The sequence below is a fragment of the Anguilla anguilla genome, chromosome 10 (genome assembly GCF_013347855.1).
Source record: "Anguilla anguilla isolate fAngAng1 chromosome 10, fAngAng1.pri, whole genome shotgun sequence".
NCBI lineage: Eukaryota > Metazoa > Chordata > Actinopteri > Anguilliformes > Anguillidae > Anguilla > Anguilla anguilla.
The window spans coordinates 43,039,556-43,059,555 of NC_049210.1; the positions used below are offsets into that span (position 1 = coordinate 43,039,556).

The 20,000-nt window shown below is 47.6% G+C and overlaps 4 protein-coding genes across 5 annotated transcripts in view; 2 read left to right on the forward strand and 2 right to left on the reverse strand.

Annotated features, from left to right (window-relative positions):
- The window catches only part of si:dkey-88e18.2 (interleukin-12 subunit beta), an 18,909-nt gene extending 10,456 nt beyond the window's left edge, over window positions 1–8,453 (forward strand). Inside the window, exons 3-9 of one of the 2 annotated variants that reach the window (XM_035435584.1) lie at window positions 2,717–2,798; window positions 3,087–3,398; window positions 3,531–3,624; window positions 3,748–3,929; window positions 4,445–4,593; window positions 4,883–4,993; window positions 7,731–8,453. In XM_035435584.1, coding sequence (XP_035291475.1) covers window positions 2,717–2,798; window positions 3,087–3,398; window positions 3,531–3,624; window positions 3,748–3,929; window positions 4,445–4,593; window positions 4,883–4,993; window positions 7,731–7,874 — 1,074 coding nt within the window. In that variant the 3' untranslated portion in view covers window positions 7,875–8,453. Of the gene's footprint in view, window positions 1–2,716; window positions 2,799–3,086; window positions 3,399–3,530; window positions 3,625–3,747; window positions 3,930–4,444; window positions 4,594–4,882; window positions 5,161–7,730 lie in introns of those variants that run through there. The other variant, XM_035435585.1, reaches the window with a different exon arrangement.
- Window positions 8,454–8,870: 417 nt separating this feature from the next.
- LOC118237229 (protease-associated domain-containing protein 1-like) lies at window positions 8,871–11,207 on the forward strand. Its single transcript, XM_035435730.1, has 5 exons — window positions 8,871–9,099; window positions 9,513–9,613; window positions 9,846–9,955; window positions 10,378–10,545; window positions 10,732–11,207. Exons 1-5 carry the CDS (start codon window positions 8,991–8,993, stop codon window positions 10,850–10,852), a joined length of 609 nt encoding a protein of 202 aa, XP_035291621.1. The 5' UTR covers window positions 8,871–8,990; the 3' UTR covers window positions 10,853–11,207.
- Window positions 11,208–13,008: 1,801 nt separating this feature from the next.
- Window positions 13,009–15,888, reverse strand: LOC118237228 (protein INSYN2B-like). The gene is made up of 3 exons (XM_035435729.1): window positions 15,400–15,888; window positions 15,040–15,108; window positions 13,009–13,827 (listed from the first exon to the last, which is right to left on the reverse strand). The coding sequence occupies exons 1-3, from the start codon at window positions 15,846–15,848 to the stop codon at window positions 13,587–13,589; spliced, it is 759 nt and encodes a 252-aa protein (XP_035291620.1). The 5' UTR covers window positions 15,849–15,888; the 3' UTR covers window positions 13,009–13,586.
- Window positions 15,889–16,000: 112 nt separating this feature from the next.
- Window positions 16,001–17,458, reverse strand: LOC118237158 (proline-rich receptor-like protein kinase PERK9). The gene is made up of 3 exons (XM_035435623.1): window positions 17,336–17,458; window positions 16,077–16,768; window positions 16,001–16,045 (listed from the first exon to the last, which is right to left on the reverse strand). Exons 2-3 carry the CDS (start codon window positions 16,752–16,754, stop codon window positions 16,001–16,003), a joined length of 723 nt encoding a protein of 240 aa, XP_035291514.1. The 5' UTR covers window positions 16,755–16,768; window positions 17,336–17,458.
- Between the last annotated feature and the right edge of the window lie 2,542 nt (window positions 17,459–20,000).

Sequence of the window (20,000 nt, forward strand, 5' to 3'; positions counted from 1 at the left end):
TTAATTTCGATTACGAATATCATACATCTGTCCTAAAATTTCCCCGCACCCAGCCCCGGCGACACGAATACACTTTCTAGGAATTTGCCCCACGTGCGCTCGTGTTAATAGGCACTGTGTAGGTGGGACCCTTGATATATACGCGTGTCACGCTCAGCGATGAGGCACAGTCGCTACGATTCTACAGCCGTCCGCTCAACTCCGCAAAAAAACTGAACAGACTGCGCAGAGCTCAAGGTATGGACGGGAGTTGGGTCTATAGGGATGTCAGGACCTAATTATTTGCTCTGGCGAATTTATTGTCAGATTGAGTTAGATTTATTGATCTATTCATTCAATTTAATGAATTAATTAATTCAGTATTTCAGTATAATTCAATATTCATTACACGAGCTTGAATAGTTCTTCCACGTAATAAATAAATGTTTGGAGACCTAATAATGAGCAGAGCAATTTTACACGATTTGTAAATATTATTTCTATGGTAAATGGTGATTTTTCTATTTGAACATTAACATTAAAATATATTATCCATAATCCTTATTTTTTTTATTTATTTGATTGTAATGTGTATAGTGGAGATTATGACTATTTTTTGATAAGTATTTGGTTTTTTGTACTTCTCTTTTTTTCACCATCAGCACATTTAGGGTGCGTGGGGAACTACTCTGAATGCCCAGTTGTGCAAACTACCAGTTACTTCACAGTCAGAGTAGTTGAGCTGCAGCCAAGTTACTTAAAGAGAAATGTATCAAAATAATTTTTTTTTTTTTTTAAGTATCATCACGTTCCCCAGATATGACGTGTGTGCACAGGCAGTACCTTCTTTTTTGCACAAGGGGAGAACAGCAATGTGTGGCAATTGGTAGTCGACTGTCGGCAACCATAGTAGAGCGAAGTATCCTGTCACACAAATGGGTTTGGAAAGAAAATATTTTGGGGTCAAAAATAGTTGGTAGTTCCTGTAGTGAACTACACCTTAAAATGACAACAACAAAAAAGTAATTAACAACTACAACCACTACACAATTTTGAATGTGGTTGAACTACCAGCAAACTGCTATAATTAAACAACTAGTTCATCTACATGTAGTTAAACTGCTCCGCAACTCTGTAGATAGCGTGTTTCACTTTATTTAGTTGTTTTTGCATTTTGTCTGATGTTAAATGAGTGTGAAAAACTCCAAATGGGAATTACCTGATGTTCCACATGTCATTTGGGACTTATGGCACCATATAGCGCCATGAACTGCAGTTGTATCTGAGGGGTCCTGTATGTAGTGAGGCACATCTCTTAGACCAAAAACATATCGGCAGGAGGTAGAACCTACGACATACGTCTCATGTTTCTCAGGTTTTTTTTTTCTTGAGAAATGTATATGGGAAAAGTCAACTTTTTCTCAGTTAGATCTTGATACGAGTCCTCTGCATTGTCTTTCATGCAACCACCAAGATCTAAAGCTACAATATCAAGGTTTTGTCAACATGAGAAATAACACAAAAAGCTCAGATAATGTGATGTTATCATTTTACTGAACACTTTAGATAATGCAGATTTTGTTTGTCTACTTTCATCTCACAGGTTTTGGTTTATTATTTTCTGGTCCTATGTGACTTTTAATCAGTATACAATCCAGTAAGATCTGTGTTTGTTTCGGGTGAACAGATACACCATTATTTCCTCATGAGAATGAAATAATAAAACAAATGGACAGATCTAAGGAGCAATATATTTTTACATAAGCTACAGCAGTGTGGAATTGTGTAGATATAGAATGCTCTAGAATGGAATTGTGCGGATGTTGAAGCTTGTGTTAGAGTGGAGCGTTGTGGATATGGATTGTTCTGTACGAGTGGAGCTTTTCAGATGCAGAATGTTCCATTAGAGTGGAAATAGAATGCTCTTTCAGAGTGGAGCAGTGCGGAGAGAAGAACGTTCTGTTGAGAGTGGATCAGCGCTGAGAATGTTCTAGTGTGGAATAGTGTGGACAGAGAAGGATTCATTGACCCTTCAAACTCAGTGGGTTTGTCACCAACATTTTTGGGTTGTTTATGGATACACCTGTAGCAGTGTTTGCGGCGTAGCAGACTTGGAGGGATATTGTGTGGTTTTCGGTGGCTGTGGTACAGTAGTGCTCTGTGGTATCACATGAGTAAGCAACCCAGCTGTGTCAGCGTCTCACCTCCAACAAACGTCATCTCTGTGGTCATCGCGATGTGAAGTGACTATTTGTGAAAGATATATAAAGTTTCCCCGTGACTGCTTGGCCACAAAGGTCACTTTGTACCTTTATTATACGTTCATCTGTTGTAGAAAAAGAAAGAAAAACAAAAAAAACCAACAAATTTGCATTTAACAACAAGGGAAAACCCCTTTATGCACACAGCCCAGTCATCTGCGGTATGGAAAAAAAAGGACAAAACACAGAATCCTTGTGTGGGTGTGTGTGCGTGTATTTGTTTGTGTGTGGGGGGGTGGGGGGCATTTTGTTGCTTGTTGGGATGGGTGGCATTATTTCTCTCACACATACATAAGGGTAGAGGGTAGAGGGTAGCGGGTTAGGGATAGGGATAGGGTTAGGGTTAGGGATAGGGTTAGGGTTAGGGATAGGGTTAGGGTTAGGGTTAGGGTTCTCTCACACATACATAAGGGTAGAGGGTTATGTTATAACAGTCTCTCTCCCTCTGTCTCTCTCTCTCTCTCTCTCTCTCTCAGATGTATCTGTCACCCTGGGTTTCCCTGATTGTGGCCGTGTGCATCTCCATGGTCTGCAGCCTGAATGAATTCCCCAAGAAAAGTAAGAGTCAGAACCTGAGAGCCACACCTTTGCTCTTTCACAAAGCGACAGGTGACAGGTGACAGGTGCTTTGAGCCAGTGGTTCTCAGCCCTGGAGTTTTCTGTTCCAACTAATAGTGTACTAACAAAGAGTAAGTCTGGCTCAACTCCATTTATTTTCACCTTGAACACTTCATTTTCTTTGTTTCAATGACCAGGCGTACCACTTGGCATTGTCCATTTCAGCTGCAGGCCTACGATTAAATCAATAAACCGCGTGTTTGTGTGTGTGTGTGTGTGTGTCCACAGTACAGGTCAGCCAGAAGGGCGCTTCCGTTAATCTCACCTGTCACACGGACTTCCAGGGTCAGGTGACCTGGAAGCAGAAGCTGCAGGGCAAGGAGAAGATATTGAAAGAGTCTAGATTTGTCAGCATCACTGGGCTAAGGCTCTTCCTACACAAACTGGACACGCCCGATGCTGGGGAGTACAGCTGCTGGGGGGAGGGGCGCAAGCTGGACCACACCTATCTGCTCCTGGAGGCTGAGGAAGAGGAATCCTATGATAGTGATGTGGAGGATGAGGAGGAGGAGGATGAGGAAGATCAGGAAGAAGAAAGAGGTGAGAGCAGAGAACATAGGAAGAGTAACAGAAATGACAGGAGGATCCATGGAATGGAGACCTGATTCAGTGATCTCTTTCTCTCTCTCTTTCTCTCTCTCTCACCCTCTCTTTGTCTCTCTCTCTCTGCAGACTCCCTCTCCTGCTCCACTCGGACGTATAGCTGTTCCTTCACCTGCCGTTTGTCTGCATCCGGATTCACTGCAGCCAGACTGAGCTTCCATCGGTAATGCACACACACACACACACAGGCACACACACACAGATATACACACTCACACATACACACACAAACGCACTGCTACATAAAACATCCATGCTGATTCTCTGTCTCTCCCATCTCCCATAGTTACGGCCAGCAGCCCACTCAATGGCATTATGCCCCCACTGCACAGAACCATTTCCAGTTCACCCTGCCCCTCTCCTACTCCCCGTTCGCTGAGGAGAGCGCCGCCCTGGTGGTGACAGCAGAGGCTGCGAACAGCAATCAGTACCTGAAAAAGACCATTCAATTCTACCTGCGTGATATTGGTGAGCGCATGTTTCATAACTTCACAGGACTCTACCTGAGAAAGGGTTTACTAAGACATTTAGCACATGTAAAACCAACAACAAGAGGTTGCACTGATGAGATGGTGAATGCACAGATGTGTACTGGTGAAAGGGTGCATGCACTGAGGTGCACTGATGAGATGGTGAATGCACAGATGTGTACTGATGAAAGGGTGAATGCACTGAGGTGCACTGATGAGATGGTGAATGCACAGAAGTGTACTGATGAAAGGGTGAATGCACTGAGGTGCACTGATGAGATGGTGAATGCACAGATGTGTACTGGTGAAAGGGTGAATGCACAGATGTGTACTGATGAAAGGGTGAATGCACTGAGGTGCACTGATGAAAGGGTGAATGCACTGAGGTGCACTGATGAAAGGGTGAATGCACTGAGGTGCACTGATGAAAGGGTAAATGCACAGATGTGTACTGGGGAAAGGGAGAGAGACAGCACTGTCTGATCCCCCCCCCCCCCCCCCCTTGCCCCCCAGTCCAGCCCGATCCGCCCCAGACGGTGACGTGTGAGCGGGCGGGGAACGCCCTCAGAGTGACAGTCCAGCCCCCTGTTAGCTGGGCTCAGCCAGTCAGCTACTTCCCCCTGGAGCACGAGATTGAGTTCATCAACAAGGACAATGGCAAGGTGAGGATACCTGCATCCGGCCACACACACACACACATACATACACATACACACACACACACACACACACACACACACACACACACGCAAACGCAAACGCACACACACGCACACACATACACATACACACACGCACACACATACACATACACAATGCTGTTCATAACGCCTCTAATTTTTTTTTTAACCCCTTAATGAATTGGATTTCCATTTGAAAGTCCAATATTAAATTTCGGGAAACACAACCACGCACGATGATTGACAGTGCTGCCCCCCCCCCCCCCTCCAGACGGAGCGTGTGACCAGCGGTGTGATCACGCAGAAGGTCAGCAGGCTTCGCGCTCGGTCCCGGGACCCCCTCACCCCCTCTGCCTGGAGCGAGTGGAGCCCCTGGAAAAATGTAACCCACTAACCTCCATCTCCCTCCTTCTTCTTCCTCCCTCTCTCTCTCGGTCTCTCACTCTCTCTCTCTCCGCTCAATATGACAGACACCTTATTTACACAGAACTGGCTGTACTGATTACCCGCTGCAGAAGTGGCCATTTAAAAAAAAAAAAAAATCTGTGGCAGTAATCCAATAATAAGCAGCTCTAAATCATTCCAACTCAGGTTGGAATCGGGTTATTTTTTGAATATTTATTTATTTGTATATTTATTCAAGTGATATAAGCTATCTCACTGGAGGCTGTTTTGACTGAGGCTGACATAGATTTAACTGTCCACTAAATAATTACACCTGCTTGTATTACGTTGTTGCTGCTACCATCATCACACCCTGTGCATCAGACTCCATGGTATGGCTCAAATTGTGGATCACCTGTGGACTGTACCATGTCAGGGGATTAGAGGGGGATGTTGTTTAATCGAGTTCTAGCCTTTAGCTTGAATGCATTTTTACAATTCAGTGTGTTTTATCTTCAATAGAGCCTTAAAAACACAGCACACATTTTACTTGTGTTAATTATGAAAAAACAACAACATTTTATTTATATTTATCACTAGTTCAGTTAATCCTCCACCATGTGGAGATAACGGCTGTACTAATTTGACCACCATTACCACTGGAATTATACTTTTTGGTCGTACTGTGGAAATTTGATTATTGTGACCCACCCATTCAACCTAAGTCTTAAAATGCTATGAAAGATATTGCATAAGCTATGAAAACAAGTAACAATGACTAATTTCAAGGATGAATAGTAATGAAATGTGATGGTTTTGAGTGAACAGTCTCAAACCGCCCTCCACGCCATTTGGCCTTGCCTACCCCATGAGCTCATAAGCTAAAAGTGTGAGAATTAAGCTGGCCATTGTCTTGGTGCCTTAGTGCTGTGGTTCTCAAACTCGGTCCTGGGGGACCACTGTGTATGCTGGTTTTCATTCCAACCTCAACTGCAATCCCAGAATTTCAACAAGCTGTTGAATTCTGGGATTGCAGTTGAGGTTGGAATGAACTTGCAGAGGTTGGGTCTCTGCTACTGGGTTCTCTGTTACCGGGTTCTCTGTTACCGGGTTCTCTGTTACCGGGTTCTCTGCACCGGGTTCTCTGCACCGGGTTCTCTGCACTGGGTTCTCTGTTACTGGGTTCTCTGTTACGGGTTTACTGTGCTAGGTTCTCTGTCACCGGGTTCTCTGTTAGTTTTGCCTGGGGCTGGGTTCTGTTACTTATTTAAGCTGTCTGCTCAGTGCATGCTATTAAAGGGTGTTTGTATTTCCCTCTCCGACTGACTTCTGATGTTTTTTTTAATCTTGTGCGATCACCGACTCACCGAACACCCAGTCACCAAAAAACAGATCTGTAATCGGAGCAATGTACAGCAGTCTGTCTGTAATCAGGCCAGTGCTGAGCTGTCTGTAATCATACATGCTAAAGCCAGACATGGTGATCTGATTCTTATTTTGCCCGTAATAGAATCTGTGTATTTTCCTGTCACCCACACACACACACACACGCATGCACGCATATGCACACACACACACACACACATACATGCATGAACACACATGCACATACATACACACGCAAACATGCATGTATGAATGCACACACACACACTCGCACACAAATGCATGCATGGATACACATGCACACACACACACGCATGCATGCACATGCACACACACTCACACACATGCACGCACACACATATGCATACATGCATGTACACACACACACATGCACTCACACACACACACAGGCAAGCATGCACATGCACACACGCACATGCATGCACACACATACACACACACACATGCATGCACACACACACACACACAATGCTTGTTTTGCACATATGCACAGCTGCATTCTCTGTGGGTTCAGTGTGATCAGACAAGCTGATAATGGCCTGATCTGACTTTTGCCACTTCCTGTGATAACAAAGGTTTTGCACAAATATGCGTGACACATAGGTCAAATATCTGAAATTCTTTACCCTTCATAGTCACCAGTAAAATTCCTGCAGATTACTGACAATTTTTTCAAGAAACAAATTTTCAAATTTAAGAAACAAAATTCTTATTTCATTTGATTGTACATTTGTATTCGTAACCATGTTTCGCTGTGAATGATCAGAAATCTGCAGACAAATATTCAGATATTACCAGCATCTAAAGAGCTGAAGTATTTCAAATACGTATTTGTCCCAGGTCAGGGATGCATGCGCCGCACGTGCATCCACATGTGTGAGGTTGAGCATGCGTATGCGCATGTGCATGTGCACACTGAAAAACTTCATACAATTAGTCTTCATCAAGAAGAAACTTGAATTCTCTTCATTTCACATTGCATATGCAGTCAGCGATGCTGAATATATTAGTGAGGACAGCTGATGGTCGTAAAACTATTGAGTGCACATACGTGCAAGCCGCTCTGGATATGAGTCTCTGCTGAAACGTATTAGAATGTGACAAAAAAAAAATGCCAACAAACAAATAAACAAAAGTCAATATTTTAATCAAGTTTATTGTATTACTTTTATTAGTTGTTTTTCCTTTTGTCTTATTGTAACTTTTTCTACTCGTTTTGAATATACTTTCAACATGCATGAAAAAACTTTATGACATTATTATTATTATTATTATTATAGCAAATAAATAATCTTATAAATGTACTGTGTCCTGTTATTTCTGCACAGGTGACAAGACGAACTAACAAACGTAAGGACAGAGCAATGAGTGGAGAGACAGTTTCCCTGTCTTTCAGAAAAAATGATGCTGTCATCTGCCAGAGGAAGAGGAAGGGGAGGAAGAGATGTCCAGATAGAGATAACAAACAGTAGATAGCCAATTGGGATGGTATAAAACAGTAGTTACCTTTTAAAATTCAAACGGACAATTGTTCGAAAGATTGCATCATCGCACCTTGTATCATCATATAGATAGTTACACATATGCATCATTATTGTTGCATATAATTATATTTGGTCATTTGCAAAGTGCACTTAATTTTAAATTGGTAATGTCAAAAATATATACACTTGTGTTCATTACATTCTTGTTGTCTTATTGGTCTTAAATGGTAAACAATTAACACAACATATCAGGCATTTACCCAGTTTTTTTTTGCCTGCTGAACTTCTATGCAATCATGAGCCAGTCCCTGTTTACTGTATGTTGCAATAATCTCTTAAACACAATTAAAACCTTATTAAAGATGCCTTCCAGGCCGGTTTTCAACAATTTTGGGTATATTGGTTTCCAGCTAAGAAATAACAGGGCTGTTCAAACCAGGGCTCCTAATCCTGGTTCACTGTCATAGAGTACATAGGAACTGGAGAGGGTGGGATGTGTTATTATCTTGGATATGTGTCTGGTGGTTTTTGATACAAGCGATGGTACTTTCTGCATGTAAATAATTGTTCAATAAAGTTTGTTATAAAAATTTTTAAAAAGTTTCCCGCTTCTACCAGGGTTACCAGTGATTGTAGTTATTTTGGTGTGAAGAAACTGTAAAGTTTAAAATTGCTGTTCAAAATAATTTAATTTGGCCAGGGTAAATTCCTAGTTTTGAATGGACTTCAATGGGGAAATTTGCTTTTCGGCAAGAGAGGCTTACTTAACTGCAATACCTCGAGTAACCCACTTGAGTTCTCGAGCTTCATGGAGAATGGCAATCCCTGGTCCTGCGATCACAACGGATTACAATGACTTCTGCAGTATTTAACCGGAAGTGATTCAAACTAGTGGTGCCTTGTTTTTATTGTGGCTCCTTGCAGCCTGGCGGAAATTCCTGTTCACCAATCATTTCTCTGCTTTAGTAGGCTATTCAGTCCTTGGTCCCTCCTTTCTTAGGGGGGCACTTCCGCCTTTCCGTGCTCTGTTGTTGATTGCTTCTGAGGCGATGGACGAAGGCTCGAGACGTGATCGTTTTGGAGACTGAGAAGCTTGTCCGGTATATGCTGAGAAAAGCAGAGCTCGGGCGAAGTGTTGAAATGGGGTGGGACAGTGTTGCTGGGCTTTTCGTGGCTGGACTAGCTATATTCCTGCAGTTGCATCGTATATCAGGTGAGGAGCTGCATACGACTTGTAAAATAGCATGGCAGATTACCTGTAAATGCGCGCATAGTCAGCAAGACGACCACTTGAGATGCCTTGCTTGTTTGATAACCACTGCCCCAGTTATCCTGCTACAGCAAGCAGGTTAATTTCATTTAACAGTGAGCAGCGTGGCGTGTGCTCAAAACAACAGTCGTTATGTGCGAGTTGTAGACTGACCCAGATCTGTTAACTAGCTTTTTGAAAACAGTTCGTCCCTGACAGCGTGACAGCGAGTCCACGTGTTACGGGACCCAGCTGGCAGGATTATATGTTGAACTGACGTTACTAAAGTTCTGGGCTAAATAATATTCACAGCTCTTTTCTCAAAACCGCTCACTCGCTGCCACCCCCCCACCCCCCTCTCTCTCCCTTTCTCGCAGCTCTCGGGGTAAATGAGCTCTTGTATTTCAGAATCCTCAGTCCCCCGGACATTGGCTACATTTTCAGCGCTGCTCCTGCGCGTGACTTTGGCAGCGATTTTGTGAGTAAAGCCGGCAGCGAACACGGTTGCTAACGTAGCTCTTACTTGCTTCTCTGTTTGGGGGGAAAAAAGAAGGTATTTTCATATATTTGCATTCGGCACTGGCTGCAGACACGCACGGTCACTGTGACGTGCTGCTCTCTCACCTACTGTAGCTGAGTGCACTCCTGTATGTCACCCTGGTTCAGAGTGTGTTCTGGGAGACTGAATGTGAGTGTACCTGTGCCGTCAGACGTCTTCATACGATGAGATCTTCCTGGTGCCGGCCGAGCCTGTGGACGGATGCTCTGAGCTCAAGAACAAAGACCTTATAGAGGGACAGGTTACCCTGCTGGAGAGAGGGTAGGATGCGCTCATTACATTACAATACATTGCGTTACAGGCATTTAGCAGATGCTTTTACCCAGAGCAACTTACACAACTTTTATATAGCGTTGCATCCATTTATACTGCTGGATATACACACTGAAGTAACGCAGGTTAAGTACCTTGCGCAAGGGTACAACAGTAGTGTCCTACCTGGGAATCAAACCTTTGGGTGACAAGACCAGTCGTTTACCCAGTATACTACACTACCGCTCATCCACGGACTCACCAGATACTCTGTACCTGTCTCCCTTCCTGCCCCCCCTCTCATCCCCCCTTCCTAAATATTTAACCCTTATTATGCCTTAATGGATGCCAAAACAGCAGCTCCGTTTCATTAGTGCAAGTGAATGTGCGTGTCCGTCTGAATATCCGTAATGTGCCCTCCGCTCCTGCAGGGGGTGCTCTTTTGTGCGGAAGGCCCGGGTTGTGGAGGAGGCAGGTGGACGAGCGGTGCTAATAGCAGACGATGCCTCGGACAATGACAGTCAGTACCTGGACATGATCACGGACGGGACGGCAGACCGGCCCAGCATCCCAGCGCTCTTCCTCCTCGGACGGGACGGGTACGTGTAATGCCCACCTTTCTACTGGAACAGCATCCGCCTCTCCTCCCTTTTACCGTCCCCTTCTCAATGGTAAACTTTGTCTCTGTCTTTACCACCCCTTTACCATCCCCTCTCTGTGTGGGATGATGATTGGTTGATCCCCTCTCTGTGCAGAATGATGATTGGTTGATCCTCTCTCTGCAGGATGATGATTCGCCGCTCGCTGCAGAGGCAGTCCCTCCCCTGGGCGGTGATCTCTATCCCAGTCAATGTGTCTGCCCTCGCCTCCTTCCCCCTGCGCCAGCCCCCCTGGACCCTGTGGTAGAACACACACACACACACATAACACACACGCACACATACACACACACATATACATACACACACACACATAAAGACGAGCAGGTGAACTAGTCTGAGAGAGACCAGCCTTACACTGAAGTGTGCTCTGGTCCGTTCTCCAGTGGACATGCTCCAGATCTCCCACAATACCCTTCATTGTGATGACCGACACAGCTCGCTATCCAAGGTTCTTTTCTCTTTTAAAAATTTTTGCTTTTCTGCAAAAATTGCAAGTCCATTGACTATTAAAAAAAAAAAATTTCCAGTAAGACATTGGGAACAGTAATTGTTATTTAAATGAATATGATTTTTATTAATAAATGAGTATGATTTAAAAACTTTGCTTATGAGATTACTGAGTTTCGTTGAGTGTGTGGAATAGTGAATGTGTACCAGTGAATCTGGGTGACAAGCCAGTGACCGTAATAGACATAGGCAAAATAGAATTCTATTCAGGTTTTCTTGTTATATTAAAACCCTGCAATTGACAAAAACTGCTTAATACACCCAGTTTTCAGCCCTGTGCCTTTTTTTAGTGTTGGATGTCTGGGTTATAATGGGTTCTGCCGTTTTGATTTGCACAGAGAGAGAGACAAACGTCCTTTTGCCTTTCCAGCGGTCCCACTGATCGGTGCTGATGGTCAGTTCTCTCTGTCAACTCCAGGGGGCAGTATTGTGCTGTGAATGCCCCAGAGGCCTGGAAACTGAGCTGTGTGCTTCTCCAGACCCTCCTGTGTGTGAGTGTATGTGAGTGTTTGTGTGTGTGTGTGTGTGGTTGGCACGTGGGCGCAATTCATGCATTGACACCTTGACACCCCCACCCAAACAAAGCAAAGTTCACTGCTCGGTTCATGTGACTGCAATGTGAAGTCCCGCCCTCTCCTTGCTTCCCCCACAATTCCGGATGCTGTGATCATCCCCCCCCCCCCCCCCCCCCCCCCCCCCGCAGCCACCTGGAACTGTGATTACAGGACAGTGTGAGTCGCCCCCACCTGTTCCCTCCGAGCTCGCTCGCTCGCTCGCGCACGCACGGCAGCAGCACGGCAACAGAAACGGCCTCTTTTCATTAAACACATTCATAATTTCTTTCCCCATAAGGACACAAGCCTTACTGAAACAGCCGTTCCCAGCTAATACTATAACTGTGGATTTGTTAAACGCACATATGATATTACACAAAGTTCCAGGTCCCCAGTTCCATAGGATGTGACAGTGCTGATAAAATGATGCTTAACTGGCTTCCTGCTCTCTCTGACTGCCCCTCTGAGCTAAGCTGGATGTGTGTACAGTATGTGTGTGTGTGTGTGTTTGTGTGTGTGTGTGTGTGTGTGTGTGTGTGAGTGTGCGCTGTGCTTCAGTGTTTCTAACCACTGAGATGAGCATGAATTCTAAAGTTTAGAAACCATGGAAACACAGAAACAGCGTAAATAACACTTGGGACAAATCCAGTGGTTTTTTTTTTCTTTTTCTTTGGAGTGAAAGAAACTCTGGAGAGATTATTTAATTAAAACAAAAGGACAATTCATGCTGCTGGAACCCTCAAGCTGTCTGGGCATGAGTAATCTAAACTCAGAACTTTCCCAAGCAGACTGTGACAGAAGCTCACACCTTGTTTCTCTTTTAATCTATTATTCAAATGGATTTCTTCGCATTAATATTGTATTGTCTCTAATGTGCGACAATGGCTTTCGTGATTGATAATTTCACTAATTGATAGGTGTAATGTTCAAACCCTCCTAATGTGGCAGTTTAACAAACGAGGAAAGCTGCCAGGGCCAGCAACAGTTTAATTTCTGCTCTGATGGAATATTTACATCTTCTTAGAATTACAAAAAAAAGAACAAGAAACAGAAACAGATGTCTAGCTCTGTAGAAAATTAAAAGTAACTGTTCTGGAAGAAAACAGAATTAAAATCTTGCAGATGCGTCATTTCTGTGAAACAGAATCCCCCCCCCCCCTTTTTTAAGTGCATATGAGGACAGGGTCTTGTATTTCAGTTTGTGTGTGTCTGTGTGTGGTGCGCTTTTGTATGTGGGTGAGGTATATGTGCATATGGGTTGACAGCTGGTGTGTACTTTATGTTTGTGCGTGCGCGCGCGCGTGTGTGTGAAGAGAGTGAGAGTGAGAGAGACTTTGCATTCCTAACTGCTCAACTTAATTCCAGCTTTATTCCCGATTGATAATTGAGTTAGACAGCCTCGTCACCATTTCAAGAACACCACAGATCCTCTACAGTAACCAGAAGTGCAGCTCCTGTGTTCCCTGCATCCTGCATCCTCTCCACTTGTCCTACCCAGCAGATCTCCCTCTCTCCCCAGTTCTTCTTTTTGTCCATTGTTGTGGCTTTAGGGGGCGTGTCCTTCAGCCAGTACCTTGTGGGAGAGTCCTTTGATGGGCGTGCCCTTCAGCCAGTACCTTGTGGGAGTGTCCTTCGATGGGCGTGTCCTTCAGCCAGTACACTGTGGGAGTGTCCTTCGATGGGCGTGTCCTTCAGCCAGTACCTTGTGGGAATGTCTTGTCTCCAGACCACTGCAGGTGTGTCTTTTGGTGGGCGTGTCCTGCCTCTCACAAAATGTGGGCGTATCCAGTGAGGGGCACGTCCCGCCTTCAGCATATTGTGGGTGTGTCCATTGATGGGCGTGTCCTGTCTTTCACACAATTTGGGCGTGTCCTTTGATTGGAGCTTCCTAATTCCAGATGAAACCCCTGAAGGTTCTCACAGGAACCAGAAGCACTTTCTCCTGCTCTTTCTGGCAGGGCGGGGGGATCGGCCTGTGTGGGGGGGTCGGTCCGTGAAAGGGGGTGGGGCCGGCAGGGAGGGTTCCTCCTGACAGGGGTCAGAGTTCGGAGGAATGGGGGGGATAGCCGGGGAGGAGCTGGGATCCGAGATTTGGGAATCTGCTTTCATCCAACGCTGAGTAAAACTTCCCTCCTGTAGCCTGAAGTCATTTTCCACACTGGAGAGACAGAAAGAGAAAGAAAGTGATTAAGCAAAAGATTTAATGAAGAAATGTCACTTCTGAGTTGTGTTTGTTTATAGTGTATATACAGAGTTTGTGTGTGTGTGTGTGTGTGTGTGTGTGTTTGAATGTGAGGGTGTGTGTGTGTTAGAGAAAGAGAGAGAGTGTGTATGTGCCTGATAGACTGTGTGTTTATGGGTGTGTGCATGTATTAGAGAGAGAGAGAGAGTGTGTGTGTGTGTTTTGTGTGTGTGTATGTATGTGAGTGTGTGTGTGCGTAATAGAATGTGTGTGTGAGTGTGTATGTATTGGCGAGAGTGTGTGTGTGTGTGAGTGTGTATTGGAGAGAGAGTGTGTCTGTGTGTAATAGAGTGTGTGTGTGTGTGTGTGTGCGTAATAGAGTGTGTGTGTGTGTGTGTGTGTGTGTGTGTCTGCGCATAATAGAGTGTGTGAGTGTGTGTGTGTGTGTAATAGAGTGTGTGTGTGTGCGTAATACAGTGTGTGTGTGTGTGTGTGCGCGTAATAGAGTGTGTGAGTGTGTGTGTGTGTGTCCAGAAAGTGCCTGAAGCTGCCCTGGCCTGAGTGGCTTCTCTAGTGAGCAGAAGGAACAGAGGGTTCCAGATGAAAGTTTTCAGATGAAAGTCTGAGGCGGGAGCCAGTGGCTCTGAGTGCATTGGGTTGACTGCTGTGGGGGCAGCTGCCCCATCAGACCCAGAGAGACACCGAGAGGAAGAGGAGGGGCGAGGAAGGGCACGTCGGCTAAAATCTATTACGGTATCATCACTTCATCTTCATAATTCTGCGTAACCTGACACGCGTCAGCAGTGCGGACTTAAGGACAATAGCCATATTGAGGTTAGACTGAACAGTTCCCTAAAAAAAAAAAAAAAAAAGGCAAGCCGTATATCTGTAGCATGGACGATTCTGATGTTTCATAACCCAGATTATGAGTAACGTTCGCCCGCTTTGCCACGTCACATACGGAGAACTGCCATCCCGTCTTTCACATAGGCCCCCGGGGAAAGAGGAAGAGAGGAACAGAGAGAGAAAGAAAGATGAGTTTCCTTCCAAGTAAATCTTCATCTTACTGTGAACAGACGCACATGCACATGCACATATACATGCACAAGCACACACACACACACACACACACACAGATCAGGACATTGTGAGGACGTTGTCCTTGCAGGTGTGGTGGACGTGTCCTACCTGTAGATGACGCAGGAGTTGTCTGTAGAGTTTCCATGTCCCTCCTGACTGGTCCTGTAACTCGTTTTCCTGAAATAACGAAGCAGTGATGAGGTCACAAACAGCCAATCACAGCGATATCTCACCATTTTATAATCTTTCAAATTCAAGTTGCTTCTTTGGCAACTATATATGCAGGGAAATGCATATATAGGTCTTGCCAAAGTCACCCAAACTCCATAAAAATATGAATACAGATTAATAATTTATGACTCACCACACTGGCTCCACTCCAACCTCTAGCCCCTCCTCCCATGTATGGCTCACCACTCTGATTGGCCCCACTTCAGCCTGTGGCCCCTCCCCCTCGGGGCGACTCACCGCTCTGATTGGCCCTCCTTCAGCTCCAGGTCCTGGACGGCGTGCAGCAGCAGGCGGATGGTGTCGTGGCTGGCCTCCAGTAGGCCCTCCAGGCTCTGCAGCCGGGTCTTCAGGCCCCGGACGTCACGCGCGGGCCCCCGGGGCCCCAGCAGCCCCCCCTTGGGGCCCCCACCCCCCCGGTCCCCTGACACCAGGCCCCCCAGGAGTCTCTCCACCTCCTCCAGCGTCCGGGCCTGATCTGGGGTCAGTGGCGGGTCTACAGTCCCGCGTGAGTCATCGGACTGCTGGCGCGGGGCGGGGTTCGGGTTTGGGGCGGGGTTAAGGGTGTTTGTGATCCTCCCTCCCCACTTTTCCCTCTCGCTGCCCCCCCGTGCAGGGGCCACCTTGCTTGGGGTTGGAGGCGTGCTATGCGGGCGTGGCACGGGGGGAGTGTAAGGTGGGCGGGGCATAGGAGGACTGTGATTTCGGTGTGCCCTGCAGGAACCTTCTTTGGCAGAGCAGTAAGGCGGAGGGGGAGGGGGCAGGGGTGGGAGGGGCAGCTGTGTCTGCTTGACTGCCCCCCTTCCCACCCCTCTCTCTGTGTTCTCTGCAGTGGGCGGAGCTACGCAGGGTGGGAGAGTGTGGGGCGGGGCAGCGTGGGGCGGGGCTGGGCGGGGCGGGGCAGCGTGGGGCGGGGCTGGGCGGGGCGGGTCTTCGTTTCCCGGGTCACTCAGAGCCCTCCCCAGCCTCTGCCTCCTGATCTGGGCGGGGCCGTTAGACCCGGTCACCATGGAGACCGGGGGGCAGTGGGAGGAGTCGGTACGCAGTGGCGGGAGGGGCGGAGAGATTGGCTGCAGTGGGGCTGCAACGGGGCGGGGCGGGCGGTTGGGTGTGGCCCTCTTCATTCTGTCCTCAGGGCCCTCCGTCCCGATGACGTCCTCCAGGCTGTGGCTGTGGGTTCGAGTGACAGACAGGGGCAGGGGAGGGGGAGGGGCCAGGGGCCGGCGGGCGGGGCCCGGCGCGAGGGGGTGGGGGGGCACCCTCGCCAAAACGGTCGCCACGCCACCTGCGGGTCCCGCCACGTCCTCCCGCACCACGCCCACCGCCGCGGAGCTGCTGCTGGCGCCCCCCGGGGGGCTCTTGCGGTTTGGGTGGGGGCTCCCCGGCCCCGCCCCCAGCCTGTGGCGCTCGGGGACGGCCCGCCCCCCCGGAGCCACGCCCCCGGCGTCGTCCTCCTCCAGGTCCTGGAAGCGGACGCGGTGCGCGCGGCGGGGGCGCGGGGTGTTCCGGTCCAGCAGAGCCGACCGCACGGTCGCGGGCCGGGCCTGGTCACGGTGCGCCGCGGTCCAGAGGCGGTCCTGCTGTCTGCTGACCATAGCCGACCGTCCTTCTGACAAACATGATGAAGGTGAGGATGATGAAGCGCCACACCCAACAAACAGCGCTATACCCCACAAACAGCTCCACACCCCACAAAGAGCGCTATACCCCCCAAACAGCCCCACACCCAACAAAGAGCGCTATACCCCACAAACAGCCCCACACCCCACAAAGAGCGCTATACCTCACAAACAGCCCCACACCCCACAAACGGCCCCACACCCCAGAAAGAGCGCTATACCCCACAAACAGCTCCACACCCAACAAAGAGCGTTATACCTCACAAACAGCCCCACACCCCACAAACAGCTCCACACCCCACAAAGAGCGCTATACCTGACAAATAGCACCACACCCCAAAAACACGGGGGTTGGGGGGGGGGGGGGATCACAGCACAGGGGGCCTTCAGAGCCAGAGGAATGGGGGGGGGCACAGTGAGGATTTGGGCGGGGGGGGGGGACAGGGACATGCGAGTGGGTCACATAGAGAGGGAGAGGCGGGGGGGGGACAGGACCGGGGTTCAGTGACAAGTCAAGATTGACGGCACAAGTCACAACAGCTTACACAAGCACTCACCCCAGTTTACACTCCCTTTTCTCTTTCTCCCTCTCCCTTTCTTTCTCTGTCTCCCTTTCTCCGGTGAGTGCGAAGCTCAGTCCTCTTTCGTCTCTCTCTGCTTCCCGGTCTCTCGCTCCGCTTCTCTGTCCCTCCCTCCCTCCCTCCCTCTCCGCACTCTTCTCCTCCCGCGTCTGGGAGAGACGGAGGGGTTTAGAGGAGTCCGGCGGCGTTCACCCCGACACAGCCTCAGTGAACGGCTGCACACCTCCCTCCATCTCTCTCTCTCAAACTCCCTCCATGTCTCTCTCTCAAACTCCCTCCATCTCTCTCTCTCAAACTCCCTCCATGTCTCTCTCTCAAACTCCCTCCATCTCTCTCTCTGAAACTCCCTCCATCTCTGTCTCTTTAAGTGCGCCTCTCATGCGCAAGCTGAGGCTTCCCGTTTCAAAGTCTTGTTCTTGCTCTTTCGCTGACTCTTTCTATCTCTGTCTCTCCCCTTCCTTCCTACAGCTTTCTCTCTCTCTCTCTCTCTCTCTCTCTCTCTCTCTCTCTCTCTCTCTCTCTCTCTCTCTCTCTCTCCAGGACTCCAGGTTCACTCAGCTGTTATTAGCATGACAGGCGGTATCTGACGCTGGCGAAGCATCTCAGGACACGGGCGTAAGGCCCCCCCTCCCGCCTCTGCTCTCTGAAATTTCACCCCTCAGTCGGGTTCCAAATGATCAGTTCGGCCCAGAATGGTGATGGATTTTATGTGTTCTGGTATAAAAAAAAATTAAAAAAAACAAGTTTAAAAGGTGAGAAACGCCCCCAAATCTCCAATAAAATAACTTTTATTCTGTTTAATTTAATTTCGAAATGGACGTCTGATGTCAGAATAATGGGGAGGCTACAAGTCAAAGCCCCCCCCCCCCCCCCCCCCACCTCCTCCTCTAAAGCACAGAACCCCACATCATCTTCCAGTTCATTTGAAAAACCCATCTGCCCTCAGGTCTTTTTTTCCTTCTCTGTGTCTTTATTTATCTCCCTCTCTCTCTTTCTCTCTCTCTTTCTCTCTCTCCCTCCCTCTTTCTCCACCCAGTTCCGTTCATGAAGGCCAGTGCAATCACTGTATGAGTGTGTGTGTGTGTGTGTGTGTGTGTGTATTTGTGTGTGTGTGTGGGTGTCTGTGTGTGTGTGTGTGTGCACGTGCTTGATTCACTGTTACCTACCCCAGAGTGTGTCATAATTATTATAGGGGGAATAGCAGAAGAGGAGAGAGAGAGAGAGAGAGAGAGAGAGAGAGAGGATAGAGTGGGGAGAGAAAGAGAGAAAGAAATGATAGAGTGGGGAGAGAGTGGGAGAGAGAGGGAGGGAGGGAGGGAGAGAATTGGTTTGGCAGCTCTCCTTTGGCTCACCAACAGAACTGGAATTAGAATTTTTCTAATTTTAAATTTTGAATGGAGACGGCAGACAGGAAAGGAGTGCAGAGAGAACAAGGGAGAGAGAGAACGAGGGAGGGAGAGCAGAGGGATGAGGAAGAGCAGATGAGGATGAATGAGTACGGAAGCAGGGAGGGAAAGGATGAAAAGGAGAAATAGTGCGGTCAAAGAAAATGAGGACATGAAAGATAAAAGAAAAAGAAAAAAAAACAGCCACCCCTTCTTTTTCCCACTCTGCAGTCAGACAGCTGAGCTGCGCAGCCACTGCAGAACCACGCATCTCACGCAGCCGCCGCAGTCAGGCTGCAGAGCCTCGGTCCACCAGAGGGGGCGCTATACCGTGACGAGGTGAGGTGTACCCTGACTTCGCGGCTCCTAGCCTCAGGAGTACGATCCGTGCTCTGTAAAAACCTGAACTGCGTCCCATTTAAGAGCTCAGTCAGCGACTCATCACAACAAGCAGCAACACTGGCGGCCGATTAGGAGAAATTGAGTAATTAAGTGCGAGGCCGTTGATTTAAAGACTAATCTGGCTCAAGTGACATTGCTACCCCTGATCTTTTTCGAGGGGCAGATACTGTGTAGCCACTCTAGTAATTACCATTGTGGATTGGTTTACGGCACTGCAGTGGGACTCTGGCTCCCTCTGGTGGATGCCCTGGGACACTGCAGTGAGTTTTGAGACGGATACCAGCAGTGGGACTAACCAGTGCAGCAGCAGCAGTAGCACTGTCCTGCAGTCCACTGAGAGACAGACACAGTGAAGATCAGAACACAGAAAGAGTGTGGATGTCAATTTTATTCAGTGTTACCACGGCGACAAGAGATACACACACATACACATACACACACGAGTTGACATGATTAAACATGCACAGGCCCACATAATCTTAATAGCAGTCATTAGTGTGACACACCTTTTTTCCCTCTTAAAAAACATTGTTCCTTGGACACACATTTTTAAAAAAAACTGTTGTACACACTCACACTCTGAACAATACAGTCAAATACATACTTATGTACTCTAAAAACCACTCACAGACAGACAGCCAGACAGACCTCTGCATCCTGGTTGGGAGATCAATCACTGATTTCCGAAGGAGATAATAGGGAAATAGTACCTCAAGTTCACCACCAGATGGAGACATTGTCATGTTATTTGTCTTCAGTTCAGTTTGGCTTCACCGGGCATTTGAACAAGAAGCTGCAGTTGAGAGTCCCTTGGTACATTTTACAGAACACAGCAGACCGAACATACACTCATT